Here is a 27,860-nt window from a genome sequence, read left to right as displayed (position 1 = left end):
CTCCACTCTTGGCATAATGGAAGGTAGGGGTGGGGAGAAGGTGTGGAAAAACAAGGTTCTACTGTGCCCCGTTCTCCAATGGTGAGAGGTCTCCGAAGAATTTTATGTCAATGACAGAAATTAAAGCTGCCCCTTTTAACTTACACCAGGGCTGGGCAGCTGAAAATCAGGGAGCAATGGGCTGTTCCCCTCTCTCCACTACACAGCAGAAAAAAATCAAACCTTTTGTGTCTTATTTTGTCCAGAACTCCTCAGGCACTAGGAATTATACCAATGATCTCACTGTTTCCACGGAGCTAGACATTCCCTTTGGGCACAGCCCTGAGCAAAGGAGACCACCCCAGGAGTAGCCGTGAGAGGCAGTGTGACTCAGAGACACACCTTTCAGGCAAAATTCCTTCCCAGAGCAAGGAGGAAGCAGGGAAGGTTGTGATTTGCTTCCGGGTTTTCAGATGCCTTTGAGGCAAATTGCCTAGTAATACTACTACAGAAGCTAGGACTCAAAAAAGCATTAGACTGTTATATGGGTAATGAAAACGTCCAGTTACATTAGATGGTTAAAACGCATTTAGAAAGGACAGAACCCTCAGAACTAAGCACACTGCTAAGTCAATACCTAAAGGTTCAATTCACAAATGGACTTAGATGCCTGACTATCAACATTTAAGTACACTAACGTTCACAAAACTGCTACCTAACGCTATAAGGCTCCATTTCCACCAGTCAGCACCTACAAAGCTGCCTAGCTCCTGATGCCATCTCACAGCTAACGAGCTGATCGGAGCTCTTGCTGACATCTAAGCCCCAGAAAGATTCTCAAACTAGGTGTTCCCCTAACTATATCACCTGCCAGGCCTGATCCACTAGGCATGCTCAGAGCACACCTAACCTCTACAAAAGGGGGCAGAAAGCAGGTCAGGAATTTTTCAAACTGGCTGGGGTGTGCAGCTGTATGTCTAGAATACCCAATAGCAAAGGTGCTTATCTGGGATGTAGGAGACCCCAATTTGAATTCCCACTCTGCCTGATTTGGAGCAAGGACTTGAATCCAGCTCCCTGACATCCCAGGTGAGTGTCCTAACCATTGGGCTATGGGCTATTCTGGAGGATGGCTCATTCAATTGCTTCTGTTGAAGCTGTTCCACTTTGCATAAGTACTTAAATATTCATTGGAGCAAGGACTGGAACCTCTCCCACATCCTGGGTGAGTGTGCTGACTACTGACTATAAGGGGGTGGAGTCTCTGTTTTTGTAAGAAATGGCTGACTTGGCTTAGACACCTCGCTCCAGGAAAAAGTTCATGGCTAAGAATCTAAAGCAGAGACAAGTGCCTAAGGCACAGCTCAATAGGAGTTAGGTACCAAAATCCCTTTATGCATATGGGCCCTAATCCCCACCCCTACATCTCACTCCTGGCTAGCTTAACGCTCCCCATTCAGTGCACAGGGAGTCTGGGTGCCTAAGTCAGGGTTGAGAATTCTAGCAGACTGCAGAACACCTGGGAGTTAGTGTTGCAATGCTTATGTCCTCTTTGAGAGTCTACTCCTAACTCAATAGGATTAGGAAGGAACTTCCCCTATAGGTTTTCCTGTAATTGTCTACTTTAGGGTCTCTTGCACATTCCTTTGAAGCATCTGGTGCTGGCCACTGGTAGAGGCAGGGTACTAGACTAGACAGACCATTGGTCTGAACTGATATAGTAGTTTATAACTGGCAGGGGGAGGGGAACACCACGAGAGCATCCCCTGAAACCAGGACTTGGCATTGCAAGGGTAGTTCCCCTCTGACACCCCCTAGTGTCTGCCATTCTGGTTCTGCAGTGGTCTGTGGCTTCCTTGGCCCAGCCCTCCAGCCAGTTCAGTCCCTTCTGGTATTACAACATTCCAACTGAACATTCAAATAAACATCCAAACAAATGGTTCTTCTGCCTCTCTTGGGTTATTCTGACATTCCCTGCTCTTCATCCCTACTCCCAGGCTCTGCAAAGTTCTTCTTTGCACCTTAAACTGAGCACTCCTCTCCACAGCTTTCTCCCTAGTGGCTTTTTTCCTCCTAGCAGGTTTCCCACTGTTTCCCTCTACAGGGACTCCGGCAGTTTCTCCCAGGGACCTCCCTGCTACTTGTAGACCTGACCTCAGGGTCTTTCACATGGCTTCCTCCTCCCAAATATTCTCTCTCAAGCCTTGTTATGAGGCCCACATATTCATCATACTAACACCTGCTCCCATTAGCCCCACCCGCCTGAGGCTGGGATATAGTTAATTACAGCACAGCTGAGACCAGCCACTTTCCCCTTATATAGGCCAGTCTTCCTGTGATGCAGTTCCTAACTTCCTATTCTACTATTTTCCCTGCCAATGCTGGATTGTTTCCTACTTTACACTATCAGTGTATTGCCTACTACGGTGTACAAAGTAAGGAGCTTCCACCACTTTTCTAGGGAGACTATTGCAGAGCCAGATATATCTTGTCATCAGAGATCGTGCTGATATTCAGTCTCAATTCTCCCTTTCTTAATTTCATTCCATTATTCCTAGTGGTAACCGTTAAGTAATTCCTCCCCATTCACAAGGCTGCCCAGACCGGGAGGGAGGTAAAAGGGGCAGTTTGCCCTGGGCCCCCTGTTTGAGAAGGCCCCCAAACCAAATGGTGCTGTGACCCCACATGCCAAATCAAAACGCCTAGAGTGTGGAGCTGGGCCCAGCCCCATGGAACAGGAGCTCCTTCCGTGGAGCAGGCTCACTCTCCAACAACCCCCCACCAGACCTCCCCTCAGTCAGTGGTCATTTTTTTTGGAAGGGTAGAGGGGTCTCTGGCCCATTCATATTTGCACCCTTCAGATATTTGGATATTGTATCCCTTCCTTAAGTGTCATTTAGCTAAACTACATATGGTTAGTTCTTTTACTTTTTTCTTCTCTCAATCCCTCTAACTTGTCAATATTCTTCTATTAATGTGGTTATCAGAATTTAATGGAATACTTCAGAACTAGGTAGAGAAGGATGGTTACTCCCCTGCTCTGCATTTTTCCAAGTGGAATCTCATTTCATTCTTTTCAACTCATGTTTCTAAACTGTCCAAGTCCTTTTGTATCATTCCTGTGCCCTGACTGGTGTTTCCAATTCCTCCTAAATTAGTATTGTTTGCAAATGTCATTAATTTATTGTTACCCCCCTGCTCCAGACCCATTAATGAAGTTATTAGAAAAGACCAGGCCTGATGATTCCTGTGGTTTCCCATTAGACACCTTCTTTCAACTTTACATCATGCTGCTTTTTTTCCCTAATTAGTTTATTGTACTTCAGTGGCTTTATAACCAACATGATATTAACTAATTTCTACTACTTTTTCAAGCAAGATTTCACAAGACCCAATACCAAATTCTTTACTAAAATCCAAATATATTACTTCTGAAGTTCTCTCTTCATCTACAAGCTTTATAATCAAATATTTTGTCTGTAAATATTTATTCTTTATAAACCCATGATGCTTATTGCTCATGGTCCCTTTTGGATTTAGGGATCAGAGCTGCTGTAAACTGACATAGCTGCACTGAAGCCAATGGATATACTCCAATTTACACCAGCTGAGGATCTAGCCCTAAATGTTTAGTGATTTCTTTTACTTAATCTTTGTTTCATTACTTTACCAAGGAGAGAAAATATATGTATAGGATGGCAATTGTCAAGAATCACATTTGTTTTCTATTTTCAGAATTGTCTGTTTGGTTTTTCTCTGGTATCTCCCTAATAGTCTGTACTTTTTCAGAAATACCCTTTCATTTACTAGTATACTTAATATCCCCTAGGATGATCAATAGCTGGAATGGCTGATTAGTACACCACGCTCCTTTACGCATTGAGAACAAAGGGGCACTTTAAAGAAATGAAAAGACATTTCATTTAGAATCAATAAAACTGTACTTCCCTTTCCAATTTATAGATAACCTGTGTAATGCACTACTACAGGAGGCCATCAAATGAAACTCTGGATTTGAAAATGGGATAGATAATGTTATGACCATGCCTCTTATAACATTTGTAGCAGTGGTTAACAAATAGGGCTGTCGAGCGATTAAAAAATTAATTGCGATTAATCGTGCTGTTAAACAATAATAGAATACCATTTATTTAAATATTTTGGATATTTTCTACATTTTCTACAATGTCAAATGTTAGAGCCTACAAGTCCAATCAGTCCTATTTCTTCTTCAGGGAATCGCTCACACAAACAGGTTTGTTTACATTTGCAGAAGATAATGCTGCCTGCTCTCGTTTACAATGACACCTGAAAGTGAGACCAGGCATTTGCATGGCACTGTTGTAGCCGGCGCCACAAGATATTTACATGCCAGATGCGCTAAAGATTATGTCCCTTGACGCTTCAACCACCATTCCAGAGGACATGCGTCCATGCTGATGACGGGTTCTGCTTGATAACAATCCAAAGTAGTGTGGACTGACACATGTTCATTTTCATCATCTGAATCGGATGCCACCTGCAGAACGTCGATTTTCTTTTTTGGTGGTTCGTGTTCTGTAGTTTCCGCATCAGAGTGTTGCTCTTCTAAATGCATGCTCCACACTTCATCCCCCTCAGATTTAGAAAGGCACTTCAGATTCTTAAATCTTTAGAAATCTCACATTGGTATCTTCTTTGCATTTTGTCAAATTTGTAGTGAAAGTGTTTATAAAATGAACAAGTACTAGGTCATCATCCAAGACTACTATAACATGAAATATATGGCAGAATGAGGGTAAAACAGAGCAGGGGACATACAATTCTCCCCCCAAGGAGTTCAGTCACAAATTTAATTAATGCATTATTTTTTTAACAAGCATCACCAGCATGGAAGCATGTCCTCTGGAATGATGGCTGAAGCATGAAGAGGTATCTGATCTTTAGCACATATGGCACGTAAATATCTTGTGACGCCGGCTACAACAGTGTCATGCGAATGCCTGTTCTCACTTTCAGGTGACATTGTAAATAAGAAGCGAGCAGCATTACCTCCCATAAATGTAAACAAACTTGTTTCTCTTAGCCATTGGCTGAACAAGAAGCAGGACTGAGTGGACTTTTGGCTCTAAAGTTTTACATTGTTTTGTTTTTGGGTGCAGTTATGTGACAAAAAAATCTACATTTGTAAATGGCACTTTCATGAAGAGATTGCACGACAGTATTTGTATGAGGTGAATTGAAAAATACTATTTCTTTTATCATTTTTACAGTGCAAATGTTTGTAATAAAAATAATATAAAGTGAGCACTGTATACTTTGTATTCTGTGATGTAACTGAAATCAATATATTTGAAAATGTAGAAAAACATCCAAAAATATTTAATAAATTTCAATTGGTATTCTATTGTTTAAAGTGCGATTAATCACGATTAATTCAAAAAACTTAACCGTGAATAAAAAAAATTAATCACATGAGTTAACTGCGATTAATTGACAGCCCTATTAAGGTAATACACCTCTACCCCGATATAACGCTGTCCTCAGGAGCCAAAAAATCTTACTGTGTTATAGGTGAAACCGCGTTATATCGAACTTGTGTTGATCCACTGGAGTGCGCAGCCCCGCCCCCCCCGGAGCACTGCTTTACCGCGTTATATCCGGATTCGTGTTATATCGGGCTGCGTTATATCGGGGTAAAGGTGTATTTGAATATTATGATTTATAAGAGATGGCCTGCAGAAGTCAGGAGTTTTTCCCTATATTTACATTATTATACAATGGCCAGGACCATTAGAGTTAAAGTTCACTTGCATCTGAAAGATCTGCTGTAAACTATTAGAATCAGAATACTAGCAGTTTGATTTGGCTTGGTAATTATTATGTTCCTATTGAGTCTTCGGAAAAAAAGCAAAACTGGTAAGTTGTGCACTTTGCTTTCAGGATAGCGGAGCACTTCAAAGTTGGATCTGAGTAGGTTATCTTACAGTGGTCTATATTTTGAGAAGCTTTGCCATTTTACCCTAGGTTTCCCCTGGCCTCACATGCTCTTTATAATTATTACTATTAACATGGCATCTTTGATCATTAAAGCATTTTACAAATATGAATTAATTAACACAGGCTGAAAAGTATTGCTATAAAAATGAAATGTCCCAGGTACTTTATCTTGGTTACAGAGACAGGTCTGGGGCTGTTGGGATCAGAGTTCTTGGTTTGGCTCAGCCACAAAATTATGACCTAGGTTCAAATCCTCCCCAAACTTGGGTTTTGCTTTGGGCCTTTTTCTGCTTGCTCAATATTATTACCTTGCTGCAACAAAATAACCTTGACATTCACTGTTTCATTGTTATGATCATTCACATACAGATAGGTAAGAACTTCACTTAACTGCATGAGCTGCCAGCAGACCTTTTTCCAGGTAAAATAACCATTAACACAGGTGAAGTTAGAGGGCCAGACACCTCCTGTGAGGTGCGAAATAATTTTCCTGGAACTGATTGCAGCCAGTCAGGATGTACTTATTTGCATTTCATTACTGTAGTACTTTATTGTTTCTGATCCTACAATTGTTAGTCTCCGAGGAGGAAAAATACAGAGATATGGCTCTTCAGATGACTGTTTTCAGCCAATCATTAGTCAGGATTTCTCATAAATGTAATAAAAATCAATATAAAAAAGCCCCCTTCCCTTCCTGATTTATTGTATCAATAAAGGATAGTCCTGCTGAAACTGTAGGCAAACAAGCAAATAATAACGTTACCTTGGAGACAATTTACATCCACGTTGCAAGTATGCACTGAGTGTCCCAGTTGCTGCAAGCAAGAGACCAAGGTATGGAGGTGAGGGCTTCATAGGTCTTGAGGAAAACTCTGGATGAAACTGGACACCAACAAAATATGGGTGATCTAAAATCCAAAGGGCATAAAGAAAATGGTAAAGGCTAGAAAATAGAAAAGAGTTCTTAATGAAGCTACTTTATAAGGGAAAAGATTTAACACAGGACACTCAAGGTTTCATAAATACCTCTCCAAACCTTATAATTTCATATGAATTTAATGGGGAAAAAGATCTTAATATTCTTTGATTAAATACAACACAGGAAAACTGAATACAGCTATACAGGCTGTAATATGCAGATCTGAATGCCAATAATAGCACAAGCCACTCGTGATTTCATTCCCATATTTACAATGAAATCACTAGAATGCACCGAGTGTGCTTAGGCTTATCTCTCATATTTACACTGTAGTTTAGTCTCTACATATTTTGTGTGCATGTACAGATACACATAAATGTAAGCACAGTATGCATAATAAACTGTCAGATCCTGCAAGCTGCTGAGTGCCTTCAACTCCCACTGAAATAAGTAAGTGTTAAGAAGGCCCACTGGCTGGAAATAGGAAGAGAATGATGACCCCATTTTGCGGAGGATTTTGATATTTGGTTTCATTCTGACTTGGAACACAATCCCAAAATACTGTAATTATCAACACAAGGGAATGGAGCTCTGGCTCAGGTGTAGTCTGTGTGGTAGGCTGCTGCAGAACCTAGAAGCCCTGAGGTCCCTGACTCCAACGCAGACTGCGTGACGGGCTGTCCCAAAGCCATGGAGACCCTGGAAGCCTGGGCTACTGAGAAGCTGCAAACCTCAGAGTCAGGGTTCCCTGGCTCTTGACTCCCCATCAGTCTGCTGTGGAGTCAGGTGGACAAGCTGGCAGGAAATTATCTCTGAAATGGTTTGATTTTAACAAAAGGGCAAATTCTGACAAAATGTTTTGTTGGTATTTTCCTGACCAGCTCCAGAGAATATATTTACTCAATCTTTTCAAGTAGGACAAAGGAGCTGATCAGATGTCCCAGTTGTGTGTACTACTGACCTGCAACCTTTGGTATAAAATACTGTAGAATAGAAATATAAGGATTAATTGCAATAAGTATGGTCACTACTAACGGAGAAGACTTTTTTTTTCCCCTCTAAGGAGAACTCTCTGTTTTTTCCTGATGGGGAATTCTGACTGGTAAATGGGAATTGTGTGACCTTAATTCATTCATCCCATGTGTATGCATTGATACAGTTTTTAATTACATGATCACATACTGTTTTTTCCACAGGACCCCTGCCTCATTCAATGAAGGGATGGACCTGCTCTGGGAATGAATCATGGTTGTGTAGTGAAGGAGGCTCTGTAGGATCCCTGCTTCATTGGTCTCATGGGGAGGACAGCTGAATGCTGCCCTGAAGAACTGGATTCTATCCCTGCCTCTGCCACAGAGTTTCCATGGCTTGCTGGGCAAGTCACTTAAACCAAAATTTTCACAGGTGGTCACTTATTTCCTGGGTTCCTTACTTGAAACTGTACAGTCTGATTTGCAGAAGTGATGAGCACCCACAGCTGCAACTGAAGGCAATGGGGCTGTGCTTTGAGCAAGTACTATTTAATGCTAAGTTACTCTGAAAAATCAAGTTCTAAGTGTCTCAGCTTGGTTAGTGGATATGCTTGATTAACCTTTGTGCCTCATCTCCCCATTTGCAAAATGGAAATGCCATCCCTCACCTCACAGGAGTGTCATGAAGATACATTAATATTTGTGGATCACTCTGATATTACAGCAATGAGCACCACAGAAAATTAGGAAATTAATATTTCTGTCTTCAAAGCAGGGTTTGGATAGTGTGCAGAAAATAAGGCCTGGTCCATGAACAATGAAAAGCAAACAAAATATGCCGATTCAGTAAGCACTGTCCATTCTGTTCACTGAATAAGGAGGGGTCCTGTGGAAAAACTAGTATGTGATCATGTAATTAAAGAACATTAAGTGGTCATGTTAGAAAAACATCGGAGAGCTTAAGATCACCTGAAGACACCAGGTCTATTTGTTGGACTGTAGCAAAGAAAATGGTCAAAGGCACTGCTGCTGCTAGCACTAATAGCCACATCTACTCTAAGGCTGTGCAGCTATACATTATAATGACCCTTACTATAGCTTGTGTGTGAAAGAGAAGACAATGAACATATATTATAAATAGTAGTTTATCACATTCAATATAAACACTGAAAGTAATAGAGTAGCAGCACTGACTTTCTAAAGCCAACATAAAAATAGAGTAGGTATATGTTTCTCTTAAAAATAGAATAGTGTGCTTATGTTGAAGCAAGATGCGTCTAGTTTATATCTCCCATTGTTGTATGCATGTTGGTGTAGCCGTACTGATCCCCGGATATTAGAGAGATAAGGTAGGTGAGGTAATATCTTTTATTGGACCAACTTCTATAGGTGAGAGAGACAAGCTTACACAGAGCTCTTCTTCAGGTCTGGGAAACTCGAAAGCTTGTCCTCATCAACAGAAGCTAGTCCAAAAAAATATATTACCTCACTCACCTTGTCTCTCTAGTTTAAATCTGAGCATTTAGGTAAGGTTACTCTTTGAAAGAAAGTAAGGGGAAATGTTTTAGGACATTCCTGTTCCATACACCTATTTCTCCCACAAGGATGCTGCTATTAAAGCCCTAAAGCAGTTAACATTGACCGTTATCAGAGACAGGACAGTGGACTATATTGATCATTGCTCTCTTCTGGTACGACAATTTCCAAAACAGTTTCTAGTTCCAGTGAGTTCCACTGCATTATCATAGAGTTGGTGGTTACAGGAAAAGTATGTTTTCCTATGACAATGAAAACCAGGTGTATACTACTTTTACAATCACTAATATATCACTGCAAAGCATGCCATGTAAGGTATCAATGGAAAAACTGTAATCTGCTAAATAGGATAATCCTGTTTATATGCATATATCATCTTTGTATCTGAAGTTATTAATATTTGCTATGTATTTGTATCTCAAACATGGGTTGTGTTCCTGGCTTATACCCCAGAGAAAATTTACATTCAGGCTAGCCATCACTGGTTGATGGGCCATCCATATGGTGATGGGCCATTGACAGGAATCAGCTCTTCAGTGAGCCCTTCCTGAAGACGCCACAGACAGTGTGGAGCCAATGGCTACCCATATGAATCAGCAAAGCATGTAAGGACATGTGATGAGGACATGTGAACTAAGACTCCATCTTTTGCAAGTAACTTTCCATGCTCATGTGATCCGGGACTCCATATTGGCCAGTAACTTTCCATGCAAGAGTTGAGCTAAAAATTGCAATCTGTGACATCACTGCTTTGTCTTCATTCCTGCTTCTCATCTCTGCACTGTGATTTTCTAAGGAAGCTTTGAACATGCGACTGAATGACCCCTGACCTGCTTGGGTGAACCAGAGAGATTTTTTGTTTACAACCTAGTAGATTCAACATCACTGCTATGATCCTGATCTACAGATTCTGAAAATCACTTGTAATGTATCTGATTCTCTTAACCATTTAAGAACTTTTTTTCTTTTTATACTGTTAAACCTTTAGTTTTTAGCTACTAATGGACTGGCATCAGCTTGATGTTTGGGTAAGATCTGAGTTATATAGTGACCTGGGGAGGTGGCTGATCTTTTGGGATTGGAAGAACTTTATATATGATGAACATGGTTTTCAGTAACGTCTCATCATAAAGATCAGATGTCTGGGTGGTGATAAGGGCTGGTTGCCAAAGGGGGCTGTGTTGTTAGCTTCTTGTTGACCAGTGTGGTGCTACAGAACCTCATTCAGTTACTGGCTTGGTACATCTAATGTTAGAATAGCCACCAGGTTTGGATGTGCCTGCCCTATTTTTATCAGTCTGTCCTGAAGTTGGTATTCTCAGCTGAGACTCGCACCAGTCAACAAGGTGGTTACAGGAAAAGCATGTTTTCCTATAACAATGAAAATCTGGTAGTTTTATATGTTTTAAAGGAATCTGGTTCCATTGCTTGTTTCTTTTAGGGAACCATGCTATATGGTAAAAGCAGCAAAACAAGATTACTGAAAGACATCAAAATAGTATCTGTAGGGATATTCTTCTGAAATGCTTTGCCTACCCTATTTCGTAGAATATATTTCTGTCCCCAATCTCTAACTCCCCTGAGGGGATTGTTTTTCCCCTTCAATGATCAGAGCCCCCTTGCAAATCATTGTGAAATAATTCCAGGTTTTACTGCTGTTCTTATTCCTCTCGTAGTAACATATAATTTAAAAACCCTGCCCTATTTCATTATGCTCCCTACATAAATCATTTCATCCAAAGCAAATGAAATAGCCTTCTAATACCAATTATCAGCAGGTGTAGCAGGAACAAACTATACAAAAAATTACCATGAGAGTTATTTGATTATGAAAGCGGATGTACACCTTAGTGGCAATCTACATTGCAGATGTTTGACATGATAGAAATATATCTTCATTCAAATTCTGGTTCAGAATTAAAGCTTTCTTCTTTGACAGAAACAGAAATATAACCTTGTGTTTTAGCAGTTTATAATATCCCACTTGAAAGGTATTTTGGAAGCCTGAATAACACATTATGGTGTGTAAAATTAATTGTCTCCAGAGAATCCTTTCAGAAACAGTGTTCTGTCCAATAACAATTTGCCTTTAACTTTGATTCTGTATATAATGGCTGAAATTGTAGCTAACAGGTAACATTTATTAGACACAGTGACTTAAAATAGGGATGAATTAGCAAGGGGCTCAAAAGAAGAAGAGAGCTATTATCCCTTCTGGCAGTACAATGTTAAAATTCAACAAAGTCAAGTCAAGTCAATCTGCAGAATAATTTCTCCTTTATGTTTTGTGTCTTCTGGAGGTCCTTGCCATAGGGGAGAAAATAAATCTTATTTGGTGTAGTAATCCAAATCTACCGAGTATCCATATTGCTAAAACCCACCTGTTTGAAGTAAAAATAGTTAACTTATTTGTGAAGGAACAGAGCTTGCTTTCTAGACAGTGGTTCTCCTTGGTTTCAGGGAAGAGACACATAAAGGAGTTGGTTGTTTTGTTGTGGGTTAAAGGTAGAATGGTAGCAAGAATCCCATCTGGCACTCCCTTTATTGAGTTTATTCAGAGTTATTTGGACAATTAATAGCTGCAAAAAGGCTATCTGCTCTTCTGTAAAGGCAATAATCCCTTCCAAACTACCTGTTTGAGGGGAAGAAGTTATTTGGCTTTTCTGATGCCTCAGCCACTACCTTATCTATTGGTTTGGCAAACACCTTGCCACCTGCGTATTCTGATGTGGTCAGGAGTTGTTGAGCTAGGATGTCAGCCTTTTGGAAGAGAGCCGCATGACTCCTTGACACTGCATTGTACGTATTGTCCTAGAAGAAAAATGGAGGGGAGCGGTTCCTAACATATTCTGGTGGGAGCCTCGTCCCTTTGTACTAGAGCAGTCAGCTAATGGGGACCTCATAGGATACAAGAATCATTTTTGGCTTAGTTAGTAATGTTTTTATATACAGTTCACTCTAATAATGTTCTCACTTATTTAATATATGCAGAAGTTGTTACAAAAAAACTGAGCTACTTACTTTCCAGTTCAATGATCTCCATTCTAGTCCCTTCTGTGTCACGGCCAACAAATTTCAAACCTTTCTCTTCAAAGCAGCCAGTCAATTCTGGATTTACCTGGAAAATTGAAAAATACGGGTAGTAATTATTGTAGTATTTACATAGTTAACAAAGGTAGATAAGTTTTAATTTTTAAATATATATGTAGGAAAGTGGGGGGCTGGGAATTATCCCTTGTTTAAAAATTGTGCAGTGGAAATTTGTAAAATTGGTGATTCGTACGTAATATGAAATTAAACAATTGTTTTAAAATGTGAAATACATCCAAAATACTAAAATGGCTCCTACTAGTACACTATATTTGTATCAAGCATGGTTAATATTCTAAAACATGTATTATGTAGCTAATAAGCAAGTATGTTTCTTTAATATAGTCAACCTTAAAAAAGTAAGTTGGTGAACACTTGAAGTCCTAAAGGAAAACAATGCCCAAGTAAAACCCACATGACTCATAAAACCTAGAATAAACAACTTCATACAGCACCTTCTCACACATACATACCCACAGATACTCACAAATATAGGATATTCCTTTCCCAAGCAAATTAACATTTAACAACCTCAGCCACCAAACTGATACCCAACCAACCTTAACTCTGCCCTATGTGGCTTGTCAGTGTTCCTGTAACTCATTATTTCCTATACTTGATTTCAGCATTATTTGCCCTCAGGAGCTGTGCAATTTTAAGTAAGGTTTGGACGTGTGGGGGGTTGTTGTTTGGGGGTGGGGTTTTTTTTTGTATTTGAACTACATCATGTTTATCATTTTGCTATTAATAAGGAGTGTTCCTACATTGCATGGTTGGTAGCATAATAGTTATTGATCATTAGGCAAGAGAGAGTGTACAAGGGGCTCAGTGGGCTGGGCAGCCTAGTAGTTAGTGTACCCAAATTCCAACCCTTTGCCTCTCTGTCAAGGCAGCAGAGGTATCTTTTCCTGATCTTAAGCCAGGGATCTTTGGCTTCCCACCCACGTCAAGCTATAGGCCCTTAAGAGGATATAGTAGGGGAACCTGTGAGAAAGTGACACCAGCAGAGTCCTCCCTGCAGTAAGTCTAAGTTGCTCCCCTGAGGCACTTCCTACCTATAGATCCCTTCAGTTTGTAGCATGCCCCTATAGTCCAAATGAACAGTCAATCCCCTTACACCAGAAGAATCCAAAGGAGCAGGGCTCTGCCAGACTTGCTGGTTCTTAAAGAGGGTGGTGGCTGGCAAAGGCTCTGCCTGTGGGCCTTGCCCATTCTGTGGCCCTCTCTCAGGCTCACTCTTCTGTCTGGCTTCCCAGAGAAGGATTCCTCTCTCTTACAGTCTGTTCACCACCCTTTGGCTGAGCTCCTTTTAACCCAATCCTCCAGACGGAGCATGCTCGGCAGGTCTGGAGGCACAGGGCAGCCAGGGCCCAGTATTGCTTTTAAACCCCTTCAGGCCCTGGGTGGGGTTTGTATATCCCATCACAGAGAGGTACAATAAATGTGTAGTTTTTGCAGGGCATGCAGCATGAACTGAACATGGTTTGCAGACTAGGAGTGCTATCAGAGCAGTGCAGCCAGGGGCCAACATTCTTCTTTTTATTTTGTCATTAGTACTTGCTACTCAGAGTCACACAAATGTGATTACCTCCCCTATTGTGCCGGTGTTCACTGATATAGATGGAGGCCTAACAGTCCCCTACAACTTTATTCAAGTAACCAATCAAATCATTCCTCATAAGCCATCTCCCCTTGTGATGCTTCTCTTCTAGTCTGCACATCATAAGGGCGGCTTCCCCTAAGATCACTCTGAAAGTCTGTTGACAGGAGGGGCTCATACAATAAGCTGCAGTTACCTCATCTTAGAGAGCAAGTCTGTTACCTATGTGAATTATCTGAGCTCAACCAGCCTGAGAAGCAATACACCTAATCCTGCTCCCAATGAAATCAGTGGGAGTTTTACCATTAACTTCACTGGGAGAAGGATTAAATCCAGTATCACTCTTCAAGCTAGGTCTCCTAAGATGCAACATTGTCTGCAAACCACAGAACCCTTTGAAGTACATCTAAATAGTACCTACTATTATACCAACCCCCTAAAGCCTTGCTTCACCCTTATTCAGGAAAACTCCCATTGACTTCAGATTAAATAAATTCTTCATAGTTTGCCAATGCTATAAATTCTCTACAATATAAATTATATTAGCAATGCCTTACCTCATACCGATGCCTGTGTCGTTCCTCCACAAAATCTTCATCACCATAAAGTTTCCCTGAAAATAACACAAAGGAAATGATTAATAGCAAAGTATTTCTTCTATCAAACATTTCTAGAAAGCAGAAGATACAGCTCTTACAATGTGCCATAGTGTTTCTAGTGTTATTCTTTTAGATCACAATGTCCTGCACATGCTCCATGAAATCTAAATTCCAAGAAATTTCTTACACTCAGACAAACAACCCAATTGTGTTCACTGTGCCCCTAACACAATCTTCGCTTGTGCTTTCCTATCTCACTACTTGTTCATCTTTCTTTATTACTATTTGACCATATAATGTTAACTTATCCAGTTGTTTGCAGTGTTGTTGTAGCCATATTGGTCCCAGGATATTAGAAAGACAAGGTGGGTGAGGTAATATCTTTTATTGGACCAACTTCTGTTGGTGAGAGAGACAAGCTTTCAAGCTTACACAGAGCTCTTCAGAAGAAAAAGAACAGAATTTGGTCCAATAAAAGATACTACCTTACCCATCTTGTCTCTCTATCTTACCAGTGAGTATCAACTTCTGCAAGTAAGATTATGAATAACTTTTGTAGACTGTAGAGCTTAGACACCTCCACCTGCAGGCGCCGCCCCAGCAACTCCCATTGGCCGCAGTTCCCGGCCAATGGGAGCAGTGGGGGTAGCATGCAGAGCCGCCTAGCCACGCTGTCACCTAGCCACGCCTCCGCCTAGGAGCAGCAGGGACAGGTTGCTGCTTGCAGGGAGCTGCCCAAGGTGAACACTCCCCGGATCACCCATACCCCAACCCCCTGCCCCGAGCCCCCTCCCGCACCCAAACTCCCTCCCAGAGCCCATGCCCTGGACCCTCTCCCATGCCCCAGCCCTGCACTCCTTCCCGCACCCAAACTCCCTCCCTCTTAGTTAACCTGTATTCTTCACTTACCAGCACCTCCCCTCCCCAATTCCCCCAACATGCATACAGTTTTTATTGTAACTTTTTTGAGATGGGGCAACCACATCTGCACACAGTATTCAAGACATGGATGTACCATGGATTTATATAGAGGCAAAATGATATTTTCTGTCTTATTATCTATCCCTTTCTTAATGATTCCCAACATTCTGTTCACTTTTTTCACTGCCGCTGCACACTGAGTGGATGTTTTTAGAAAACTATCCACAATGACACCAAGATCTCTTTCTTGAGTGGTAACAGCTAATTTAGACCTCATCATTTTATATGTATAATTTGGATTATGTTTTCCAATGTGCATTGCTTTGCATTTATCAACATTGAATTTCATCTGCCAATTGTTGCCTAATTACCCAGTTTTGTGAGGTCCCTTTATAACTCTTTGCAGTCTGCTTTGGACTTAACTATCTTGAACAGTTTTGTATCATCTGCAAATGTTGCCACCTCACTGTTTACCCCTTTTCCCAGCTAGAAAGTGATGAACTTCTAACCGTAGTTCTAATTAAAGATAATGGACCAAATTCTGCTCTCTGTTACACTGCTGTAACTAAGATTAGAATCTGGCCCAATGTGTTATTGCAAGACTGAACTGCTGGAAGACATCTCCAAAAAATTGCAGTGTGAAAATACAGAGATCTGACTGAGGTGGTTACAAAAGTTAATCCTAGGGAAACCTTTAGAACCCCTCATATTCCCATTCTAGTTGTGATTTATGAGGAGTGGGAGCAGGATTTCCTTCTCCAATACAGATTATCAAAGCTTTACGCATTCCTCTGACACATATGGCCATCCAAGCTACTCAAAATGCAGGCACAGATTTACAACATATCGCTGCACCTTAACATTAACCTTTCTATAAGCAGATGATAAGGACCACATAATAACTGCAGTATAGCAACAGGAAAAGATTATACATGATGAAGTGTGTATCCATATCCTCTCTTGTGTTACCCAAGCCACATAGCTGATTGTCAAAAAGCCATTATCTCTAAAAGCACTTTTTCTTTTAAATGGGTATATATACTGCACTTTCATTTCCTGCCAAATTACATATGATCTTAAAAACTCGAAAAGCTATTGTCTACAAATCTGAGAAGGCTAAACATTTTTTCATATCCCAGATGAATGCTGCAGGCAGAAAAGATGAACAGGATGATAATGTAGCAAGTACATCTGAATCTGTTGATGGACAAAGAATTGTATTGTATCAAAGTTTTATCATCACCTTATTTCTTTTGTGAGACCTGCTAATAGGTGACCTACATTAAACATTATAGCAGCTTTTGAAACATGTGGCTGAAATTGAACCCTGATATGGTATTTCTTTTTGCCTACCAGCTATGATAAGTAACTTAACTTAAACCACTTCTCCATTTTGACCCCACAAAAACAAAGAAACAAAAACCAGAACACTAATATATTAGTTTGTGGGGCTGGGAGGTAGACCTAAGCTGGGCTGGGGGGTTGGCTTGTCTCTGGCACCTGGCCCTAGACTATGGTTTGGGGGGGCTGTGGGAGGCCCAGGACTAAGATTAGGGCCCTATTCACAGCCCAGAGCCCTTTTGGACCGAACCCTAACCCTAGCAGTGAGCTGCCTGCTGACACAAACCTTAGCAATAGCCCAGGACTCCTTGCCAGCACAACTGTAACACAAGCCCAAGGGTGAATGCTGGCCCCAACCCTAACTCTAGCCTGGCAAGCACTGCTAGCCCCAACTTTAAACTGGGACCACCAGTAACTAACTGTAACTGTAGCTAGGGGACCGCTACCAGCCTGTGGCAGGGCAGACTTGCTCCAGCCTACTTTCTAGCCCACAAACGGCTCAGAGACCTTCTTCTGGTAAAACACCTCATGTGGTTCATTTACAGGGTTCTTTTCTAGAACCTTTACAGACTATGCTGCAACGTATCAACAGTCCCATGGAGCCCTCAGCTCCTGTGCCAAGGAGGAGAGAGATCTCTTGTGACTCATGCTACAAGGCAGCTGGCCTGGGACTGGGGCTGCCCCTTCCCCATTCTCTTTCCCCTTCCATACTTCCTTCCTGCACCTTTTGGGCTAACGAGTTAATTAGTCTTTTAACTCTCTCCATCCCATCCCAACTTATCAACTGGGCACAGTGCCCATAGCCAGGGTGCTGTGGGGCAACTAACTGGAGTTGCAGTGATCAGAGTACTGGCTCAGCCGCTGTTGCCCCTGCACTCTGACACCCATCTCCCCCCATTACCTGACAATCAGATTTTTCTTTCCCTGTGCTTTCCCTTGCTTAGCAGAGGCGTCACGCTCTGGGGGTTGCTCTTGGTCCCTAGGGTGATCATCAAGGTTGTTCTTGTGGTGTTCACCCATTTTCCATCCACAGAACCCATGCTTGGTGGGGGGAGGATGCCCCACAGCTCCATTTCAGCCCACAAGTCATCACACAATGTGCATCCTGAGGGGTTGCTCTCCCTATTCTATTGCTTTATACCTGGCAGGGGATCGAGGGCACTCCCCTCATTCCCCTGATTAGTCAGGGCCTTGGGCTCTCCCAACCCTCCAAACTGTGCCTGACCTGCTTCTCCTTGGGGTGCACCATGGGGTACTCCCTGGGCCCCTCAACCTCTACTAAGGAGCTCTGCTTGTCTTTCTCCACCATTCCTACTTCCTTAATTACTATCCCCTCCTGCTCAGTCTCTTGCAGGACTCTGTTTTCCTCCCCTTTCACCTGCGTTAGGCTCTGTTCCCTAGGGATTTATAAATTTGCTCCTGCTGGTTTGTTTTTTCCCTTGCTGTAGGGATCCATTTCCTCCCACTCAGATTTTCTATTTCCCCAGCTGCGGCCCCCAACACCACCTTGTTTTCCTAATAGGAAGGGGCTCCAGTTGGAACCCAACACAACGGGGTGGGGCAATCTGTCCACTACCCCAGCTTGCTTCCACTTACCAGCCAGTGGGGTTGCACCAACTCCTGCCAGACTGGGGAGCAAGCAGAGGCCCTATCTATCAAAGGAATTGTGTCTACCAGTTGACATTTCCTTCTCACCATTACTGGAATGGTGGACAATTTTTCCTTTTTTCCTTCCTTCCAGTCCTGTCTCAGATGCAAAACTCAGAAAACTCATATTCCATGTTCGGGTAGTCCTTTTCCAAGTGACCCTGACACCTGCACAGGAAACATGTCATGGATCGAGCCCTGGCCAGAGGTCCTCTGCGATCTTCCTTCTTCCTCTCCACACTCCTGGCTGCTGTGGATTCCCCAAAATTCCTTCTGCGTTTTGATCCTTTATGGAGTTGGCCCTCTGTCCTGGGGAGTTCCGCCTCTGTGAACCCCTCTGTCAATTTTACCAATGCATCCAAAGTGCCAGATTGATGCCATCTAACCCACACCTGTATGTTCTTGGGGAGGCCCTGAGGGAACTGTTCCAACACCAGAGCATCCATTATCTTCCCCACTGTTTGGATGTCTGGCCTCAGCCAACAGGTGGCCCAATCCATCAACTTTTGGGCAAATGACTGGGGCTGCACCGCCTCATAATCCTTGCACCTTAGAATTTTGTGGCCATTTCTCTGTGGAGGCTGACTAGATCTAGGATGGCTGCCTTAACCCCCTCATAGTCTCTGGCCTGCTCATTATTCAGGGCAATATAAGCCGCTTGAGCTTCCCCAGCCAAACAGGTTTGGGGTTATCAGTGAGCCCCAGGCTAGGTTGACACTGGGGCTGGCAGGTGGCTCTGGGCTAAGGGTTATGCTTGAGGCTGGCAGATGGCCCTTGGGTAGGGTTAAGGATGGGGCTAGCAGGTGCCCTTGTGGTAAAGGTTGGGCTGGAAGAGCATGCTAGGCTTGGGTTACAGTTAGAGCTGCCCGAGGGTTCTGGATTAGGGCTAAGAGGGCTAGCAGAGGGCTCCAGGTTGGGGTTAGCTTTTGGACTTTGATTAGGGTTGGGGCCAGGCAAAGGCCTCCTGACTAAGGTTAGGGTTAGCAGAGGCTTCAGTACTAAGATTAGGGCTGTGGCCAACAGGCAATCCCAGGCTAGTGTTAAACTTTGGACCAGGAAGCAGCCCTGTGCTACAGATAGGGTTTGGGTTGGCAAGAAATTCTAGGCTAAATTTATGTGGCTATGGTTGGGGCCAACAGGTGTCCTGCAACTCAGATTATGGTTCATACCAGGAGGGGGCCCCAGGTTGGGGCTAGCAAGGGTTTCTGGGCTAAGATTTGGTTTCAGTGTGGCAGGTTGCACAGTGCTGGTTTTAAGGTTGGGGCCAGCATATGGCTCCAGGCTAGGGTTAGCAATCAGGTCAGGAGAAGCTCTTATGATAGTGTTGCAAATAGAACTGGCAGAGGTTCTGGGCTGGGGTTAAGTTTGGAGTCAGGTGATTGACCAGGGCTAGGGTCATAGTTAGCACCTAACCCAAACCCAGGGCCTACTGGCGTATGTCTACACTGCAGTGGGGAGAGGGCCTCCCAGCCCAGGTCGACAGATTCACACTAGTGAGGCTCAAGTTAGTGCACTAAAAATAGCAGTGCAGACATTGCAGCTCGGGTGTCAGCTTGGGCTCTTAAGATCACCTACCCCCTAGGTCTCAGCTCAGGTGGCTAGTCCGAGTCTCCACCAGAACTTCAACATCCATACTGCTACTTTAGCATGCTAGCTCAAGTTCCAGTAGCGTAAGTCTGTCTACCCGAGCTGGTAGTCTCACTCCTAGCTGCAGTATAGACACCCTTGCTGGCCCCAATACCAATCCTAGCTGAAAACCCACTGCCCTTTCCAACCATACCAGTATCTCAGGGCTGCCTGCCAATCCCAGATCTATCCGTAGCCCAAATGCCTCTGCTGGGCAAAATCCTAACCCTGGACTCAGGGCATCTGCCAGCCCCAACCCTAGCCCAGGGCTGTCTGCCCGCCTGAAGTCCTCCACTGATCTGAACTCTAACTTCTACCTGAAGGCCTCTCTTAGTCTCAACCCAAACCCTAGCATAAGGCTGCCTGCCGCCCCAAATCCTGACACTAGCCTAGGGCTATCTACCAGAACTCTAACCTGGGGGCTGCACGGTGGCCCCAACCATAGCTCTAACCTCTGTTGGCCACAGCCTCTGCAAATCCCAACTTTATCCTTAGCCTGTTGGCTTCTGCTGGCCCCCGACCCTAACCCTAGTCCTGGAACCTCCGCCAATCCCAACCCTACTCCTTCCCCAGGGTCGCCTGCTGGCTCCAACCCTCATCCTATACTAAAGGCTTCTGCTAGCACTGGCGCCAACCCCAACCCAGGGACACCAATCCAGCCAGCCCAAATCCTAACTTTCTGCCAGCCCCAACCTTAGCCCAGGGACCTCCCGCTGGCCCCAGCCCTAACCATAGCCCAGGAGAAGCCCCCATGCTAAGGTTAGAGTCAGGCCAAGAGGCTCAATTTCTTTTTTGAGTTTTTGTCTTTATGGTTAAAGACTTTATAGAAAATACTGTTTTCATTTGATTGTCATATGAGTTCTTATGTTAAGTTGTTTTCTAGAAATTTCATCAGCAGTATTTAAAAACAGGCAAGTGAAGGAAAGCAATGCCGGATTGCTTAAATTCATATTAAAATCAGTGAAACAGTCTTTGTGACGTAAAGTACTGTCTTTTAATTTAAGATTAAGGTATTGCCATCACTCTTATATAGCTGGTAGCACATGGAAACTCACTAATCCACTGAATAGTGAGTGATCACCTGGAGAAGATGGATTTCCAGGAGTTTACAAATGATATTCTGACTTCTTCAGCTGTACTGGAAGTTTATAGGACAGGGCAGGGCAGGGCAGAAAGGTGAATTCTCTCAAAATCTTAATTCAACTATATCTGGTTCTGTAATGGGGTCAGCACCCGCTTTTCAGGAGCATGGTTTCTTCGGTGGGTCTTCAGTGACTCACTCAGCTCTCCGGTCAAGTCACACACACTGTCTGTAGGTGCAACAGAACAAAACCCTTCTGGGGCATAGTCTTTACCTTCTCCTGGGCCTCCATACCCCAGGGCTTCCGCCCTAGAGACAGTGTCGTCCTGCAGCCCTCCCCAGGCTCAGTCCTTACTCTGTCCCAGCAGTCAGCCAGGAGCTACTTCTTAGCTTTCTTGGTCCCTGCCCACACTGAGCTGTCCATAGTCCTGATGTTCTTTTAGCCATCCAGGAACACAGGCTTCTCTCTTCCAGATCCAGGCAGCAACTGATTGCCTCTGGCTCTGCAGCTCCTTTTTATATGGCTCTCCGGCAGCCCTTTGGATTGGCTGCTTCCTCTACACCCACTCTAGGATGCTTGGAGGACTTCTCATTTGCTCCTCTCTGCGACGGAGTGTGGTAGGACCCCAAAGCCTCCAACCGGGAGCCTCTGGGCCTAGTCCACCCCGTCACAGGTTCCCAGAAAAAAACCCAGACACTCAGTTATAGCTTAATTACAAGCCAGTGTCTTGCACTGATGTATATTTTTAAATATTTTCTAAAATAGAGGAGAAAATGTTACACTTCAGTAAGCACATTCAGCTCAGGAAGGTTTCATTAAAGGGATGGCTTCAAGGGGCAATATAAAATGACTCTTTGTAACATCTGCTTGGGCCACAAATGCATCTCCAGAAATAAAGGGTATCTGAACTACTTATCATAAATAAAGATTTCTATTTTGTAGCATTCTTTTGTTCCTGACTAATCCCACTCTATCAACAAGTAATCTCATGTGTATTATTGGGGACTTTGTAATGTATTTGGGTACAAAATTATTTAGGGGAAAGAATGAAGTATTTTTCTATATTGTCTGAATGGAATGTCACTCATAGCATAGAATATTTATCATTCTGAAACAAATGGTCTCCATTAGTTACTTAATGGGTAATTTCTTTTTTGTGACGGACACATTAAGAGATAGCTGAAGTTCCTGTCTACTAAATGGAATGAAGCACTTAGACAAGAATCCGAATTCCCAATGTAGTTTGGGCATTTATTCACTTCCTCTATTTTTTCACCTCATATGTAAAAGTAAGAAAGGAGGAGGCTTTGGCTGAGTCCTCTAGCAGTGGACTGTGGAAGTTCACGCAGACAGGCATCCTTTAAGTTAATCAGAAGGAACATATCAGATGAGAGAAGGTAAGCAGTGTCTGTTTGCCCTAGAATTCTGGCTAGAATGAACATGACTGGATTAAATCCACACTCAAGCATTGGGAATGAATGTGAAGCACACTGGCTACCATTCGTATATCATATCATCCAAGTGTGCTTCAGCTTCCAAGGCAGTAAAAATAGTGGGTTTGGCGTTTGCTGTGACATGCCAGGCTGGACAAATAATATTTGCTAAGCATTACTGGAGCTCAAAGAACCCTAATGCCAGGGATCTTGATGGTGAAAAAAATAGAAAATTGATTAGAATAAAAATGGACTATTATTCCATGATGGGCAACAATGGATTACATTGAATTTATGAATTACTAATGTTTATTTTATGGGAATAATGACACAGACGTTCCCATGTGACCTTTTTTCTGGCACATCCTCTGGGCAGGAGTATATCTGACAAATATCTCTGTTCAATATGGCTCAAGCTCTACCCATAGAATTTCATTCACCACTCCAGTGGGAGCTGCATGTGAGCATCCGAGGGTAGATTTGGGCTCAATATTTGTTTTCCTCTCTTTGTGCTTCTTGTAAGCTGAACACAAAAATAGAGAGGGTTATTACCACAAGAGGCAAGACGATCACCACAGTCCATAGTTTAAAAAGTGGCTTGAACCACCAATGTCACATTCTGAAAAACTGAGGATCACACTGCATAAATAACCGCACTTAATTTAAAAAATAAAACTGCAATATTTTATACAAGGCAGCTTTATGTCCTTCTTGACTGACCCACCCACTTTTCTTGCTGGAAGTCCTGGCTCCTGCTGGGTGTACTGGTGTGTCATCAAAAAAGAGAGAGGCAGCAGCAGCAGCCTGTTCTGTACAACGAGAAATGCTTGTGCCCTTGTAAAGAATCTGGCAACGTGGGGGCATCTAAGGTAACCCATCCATCTGGAGAGAGGAGCACTGTTGGGGACCTAACATGTTGAAGCCAGCCTGGTGTACTGAGCTTCCTGTCCTCCCACTGTTGCCCGCAGAGTCACCAGTCTGTGCCAGTTCCCCTCACAGTGACCATTTTATCTGGTGCTTGGAGGAGAGAAGCGAAAGTGGGACAGAGAGAGAATGAAGCTGTGTATTTCCCCCTCCAGTGCCTCTCTGGGTGATTCATCGGCATGCACTTCAAACAGGGAGAGAGGGAAGAGAGGGCTGTTAATTTATCTTTAGTAGACGTTGTTTATAGATAATAAAAAGATTCACCCCAGGAACTAATCAGATGAATAAAAAATGCTATTTGTGTAGTTGCTTTTCAGGGTAGGAAACATTTTAAATGTGGACTGCATGGTGTGTAAGGAGAGGCAATGAATGCAACCACAAGAACATGTTTGGCACAATTCATTTAGGCCTTTAAATATGAGACAGATGGCATTTTTATCATGAGAGAAAATGAAACAGGCAAGAAGTAACTTACTTAGGACAGAGTCTTCTGTTTTGAAAACAGTCTTCCTTTTTCCCAGTCTCATTGTTCCTCCCATATCTCCAGGATTGTGTTCAGGCATGTCAATGACCTTGCGAGAGAAAATATTGAAGTAGTGTTTCATGATTTTTTTATTTATTTGAGAAAAAGATTATATAGAAGTCCATGTGATATTAAAATATTAACTTTATTATATTTACAATATTTCATAGACTCATACATATTATTAGGATGGAAGACCAATGAATTTCATGTTTACCAAAGAACGATGCTTCATAGTTGGCAATCACATGGTTGCCAAAAGCTTTGGTAGTGTAATCAGATTGCAATGATGGACATAAACGAATATCCAGCCAGACCACCTCAAGGACCTAGATAAAGACTGATTCAGGTGGCACTCAATCTGCAAGGAGTCTACGTCCTTCTCGGATTTCCCATGATGATGATGATGATGATATATGCAACCCACATTAGGATATCATCAATGAGAGCAAGAGATTTTGGGGGCAAGAAAGGTGCCATAATATCACTTCAATTCTTCGATCTTATGTACCACACTTTAAACGTGTAATGCTTTGGAACCATAGTTTGATCACAGCTAGCTCACATGGTGCTGAACATGATGTGCCCTGGTCTACGCTGACCGGTCAGTCGTATGCATTGTCATTTAAGTTAACTCAACTCTTCCCAAACATGTTTGATTACAATAAGATTTTGAAATGTAGACATGCCCTTGATTTCAAAAATTACCTTTGGAATGTGAACTAGACAAACCCTGAGGTAGCCCTGACTTCCTGAGTCTGTAGACATCCTGACACATTAGCTGCGAGGTGTGAACTGCCCTAGTCATATTAATGGGGTGGTGATTCTGAATCCAAAATAATATCAACTTTGTTAACAGTTTTACTACAGATAACAGAAAAACATTACGAAGAAGGAATATGAAGTTCTGCACAATCTACTGTGACCGGCATCTCGTATAGCTATCATGAATGGGTGGAGCTTGGTTTGTGGGCAGAACTTGGGACGATATCATCACTTTCCCTGTTGCAGCACGACCCCTGAAAGAAGTACTTTAAGATAACTCTTAGCTTCCCATTAACATAATGAATTCTACTCTCTAATGCTGACTGTCACCTGAAGAACCAGAAGCAGCTGACACTGCATTTTGCCTACAGCAGGAACGGTATTCTGATGCTGCTGCACAAAACATACCATTATTTCTGGTAGCCTTTGTAACTTGAACACGCTATTCAATTGAATATCTTTTTTGCGATGAGTGAGATTAGTTGCAAGGAATGATACAGGGATTACAGTTAAAATTTTGCCGTTTGCCTGGTTTTGCTGGTACTAGCCATTATATCTATGGGAAATCCCTATCACAGTGATAAAACCTCTCAAATTGGTAGAGATGCAAATTTATGTATCCATATACATAAAAACACACCAAGGAATGAGACTGGCCAAGAAGGGTTCAGAAAATAAAAAATAGTCACACAGAGTGGTAATCAGGAGCTGCATTTTATGAACTTTAGTTTGCCCTTCTGGAGCAATAAAAACATTCTATGAGAGCAATAATGCATTTCATAACGTGAAGCTATACAATTCAGTAGGGATGGTGGAAGGTGCTTGGGGCACAGTGCCAATGTAATTCAGATGTGCAATTATCTCTGCATAACCTCATATCTTTCAAATGTTATTTATGATCTATATTCTTGTTGTAAAGTACCATGAATAAAAGCTGTGATCAAATTGGTTTAAGATTACAAACACGGTAATTACTTCCCAAATAACATGAATGTGGGGATTATGCAGCTTCTTCAGCCAAAGTATCACTACTCCAGTCCACATATTTTTAAATCAATTATACTTTTCTGAAGTATAATTACCATTTTACCATTAAAACTTACAATTTTATTTGCAATACACACTTGAAACACTGGGCACAGTTACATAATCAAAACATATAACATCAGAAACAGAATGTACAAAACACACAGGGTGAAATACTGACTGAAGTCAAAGGCAAAACTCCAATGGGGAGTTGCTTGCTTGCCTATAGAACATAGGAAGGGTGGCATATTGGTTCTTGTAGATGACATGGGGTGGTGGTGATGAACAGTCATTCATTCTCACTAATGATTACTCCCAATAGGATTGTGTGGGTTCCATGTTTTTGCTGTTTAATGTGTATTTCAGGTTACTGAAGAAGATCATGAGGGTCAAGGTTGTTAAAATTGTAAGCTCCTAAATCCATATTTAGTCACCTGCTTGAATTTCAAAAGTGCTGAGCACTCAAATAGCATTTCTACAAAGTCAACTTTAGGCTCCTATTTTAAAAATTAGGTCTGAGAGGTTTTCATCTATTGTTACCTGTATGCTGATGATTATACTCATCTGTACTTTTTATTCCCCACTTCAAATCTAAACTTTATAATTTCTTTGCCTTCCCAGTACCTGGCCAAGATAGGATCTTCCATGAACGTTCATTCAAAATATCCTGAAAGTAATGCCGGCAGGTAGATGGAAGCCTCTGGAGAAAATGAGAGAGATGGCAACTTCCTCCTTTGTTGAGACTATGCCTAATTCTTGAATTCTGTGACTTTGCCACTCTAATCTGGGCCTCTCCCTATACTTATCCACCCCTTAGTCACTTCCACATGAGATTACAGAACTTGGGGCTGGTCCTGAAGAAGAATCAAAAGTATCAACTAGCCCATAATGTGACTTCCTATTTACGAAATGGGGAACTTCAGTTGGAACATGTTACAATTTTGGTCTGGGATGTGAACTTCTATTTTTGCCTCCAGGTGGAAAGCAAAGTGCTGATGAGTACCTCTAAAGCACTAAAAATAGCCACTCTATGAAACCACATCTTTTCCCATGCCCCACTACAGCAGTTATGGTTATGCAGAGACGAAATCAGAAAGGCTAAGGCACAAAATGAGTTATATCTAGCAAAGGGCATAAAAGGCAATAAAAAGTTGTTCTATAAATACATTAGGAGCAAGAGAAAGATGAAGGAAAGTGTAGGTCCTCTACTTAGCAGGGAAGGAGCTTATAATCAAGAAGGTTAACGTGTTTAATGCTTACTTTGCTACATTATTCACTAAAAAGGTTAATGGTGATCAGATACACAACACCATTAATATTAACAAAACGGGGGGGAAGGAACACAAGCCAAAATAGTGAAAGAACAGATTAAAATATATTTAGATACGTCATCATGGCCTGATGTAATTCATCCTAGGGTACTTAAGGAACTAGCTGAAACAATCTCAGAACCCTTAGCAATTGTCTTTGACAACTCATGGAGGATGGGTGAGGTCCCAGAGGACTGGAGAAGGGCAAACATAGTATCTATCTTTAAAAGGGGGACCAAAGAGGACACAGGAATTACAGACCAATCAGCCTAACTTTGAACTGGAAAAATATGGGAACACAATTATTAAACAATCTATTTTTAAGCATCTAGAGGATAATAGGATTATAAGAAATAGCCAGCATGTATTTCTCATGAACAAGTCATGCCAAACCTCACCCTAATTTCCTTCTTTGACCGGGTTACTGGCCTACTGGGTAGGAAGGAAGCAGTAGACATGATATATCTTTATTTTAGTAAGGCTTTTGATGCAGTCCCACATGACATTCTCATAAACTGGGAACCATGGTCTAGATGCAATTACTATAAGGTGGGTGTATAACTGGTTGAAAGTCCATACTCAAATAGTA

General features: G+C 42.3%; 1 protein-coding gene across 2 annotated transcripts in view; it reads right to left on the bottom strand.

The window, feature by feature from the left end:
• CTPS2 (CTP synthase 2) overlaps positions 1-27,860 on the bottom strand; it is a 139,770-nt gene that overhangs the window by 9,517 nt on the left and 102,393 nt on the right. For both annotated transcript variants that reach the window (XM_065580275.1, XM_065580281.1), the window contains exons 14-17: positions 24,123-24,219; positions 14,632-14,687; positions 12,406-12,502; positions 6,722-6,866 (exon numbers count right to left, since the gene is read on the bottom strand). In XM_065580275.1, the coding sequence (XP_065436347.1) occupies positions 6,722-6,866; positions 12,406-12,502; positions 14,632-14,687; positions 24,123-24,219 (395 nt within the window). The remainder of the gene's footprint in view (positions 1-6,721; positions 6,867-12,405; positions 12,503-14,631; positions 14,688-24,122; positions 24,220-27,860) is intronic.

This window comes from Chrysemys picta, chromosome 1 (assembly GCF_011386835.1).
Source record: "Chrysemys picta bellii isolate R12L10 chromosome 1, ASM1138683v2, whole genome shotgun sequence".
NCBI classification, from domain to species: Eukaryota; Metazoa; Chordata; order Testudines; family Emydidae; genus Chrysemys; species Chrysemys picta.
This window is presented reverse-complemented; position numbering and strand designations above follow the sequence as displayed.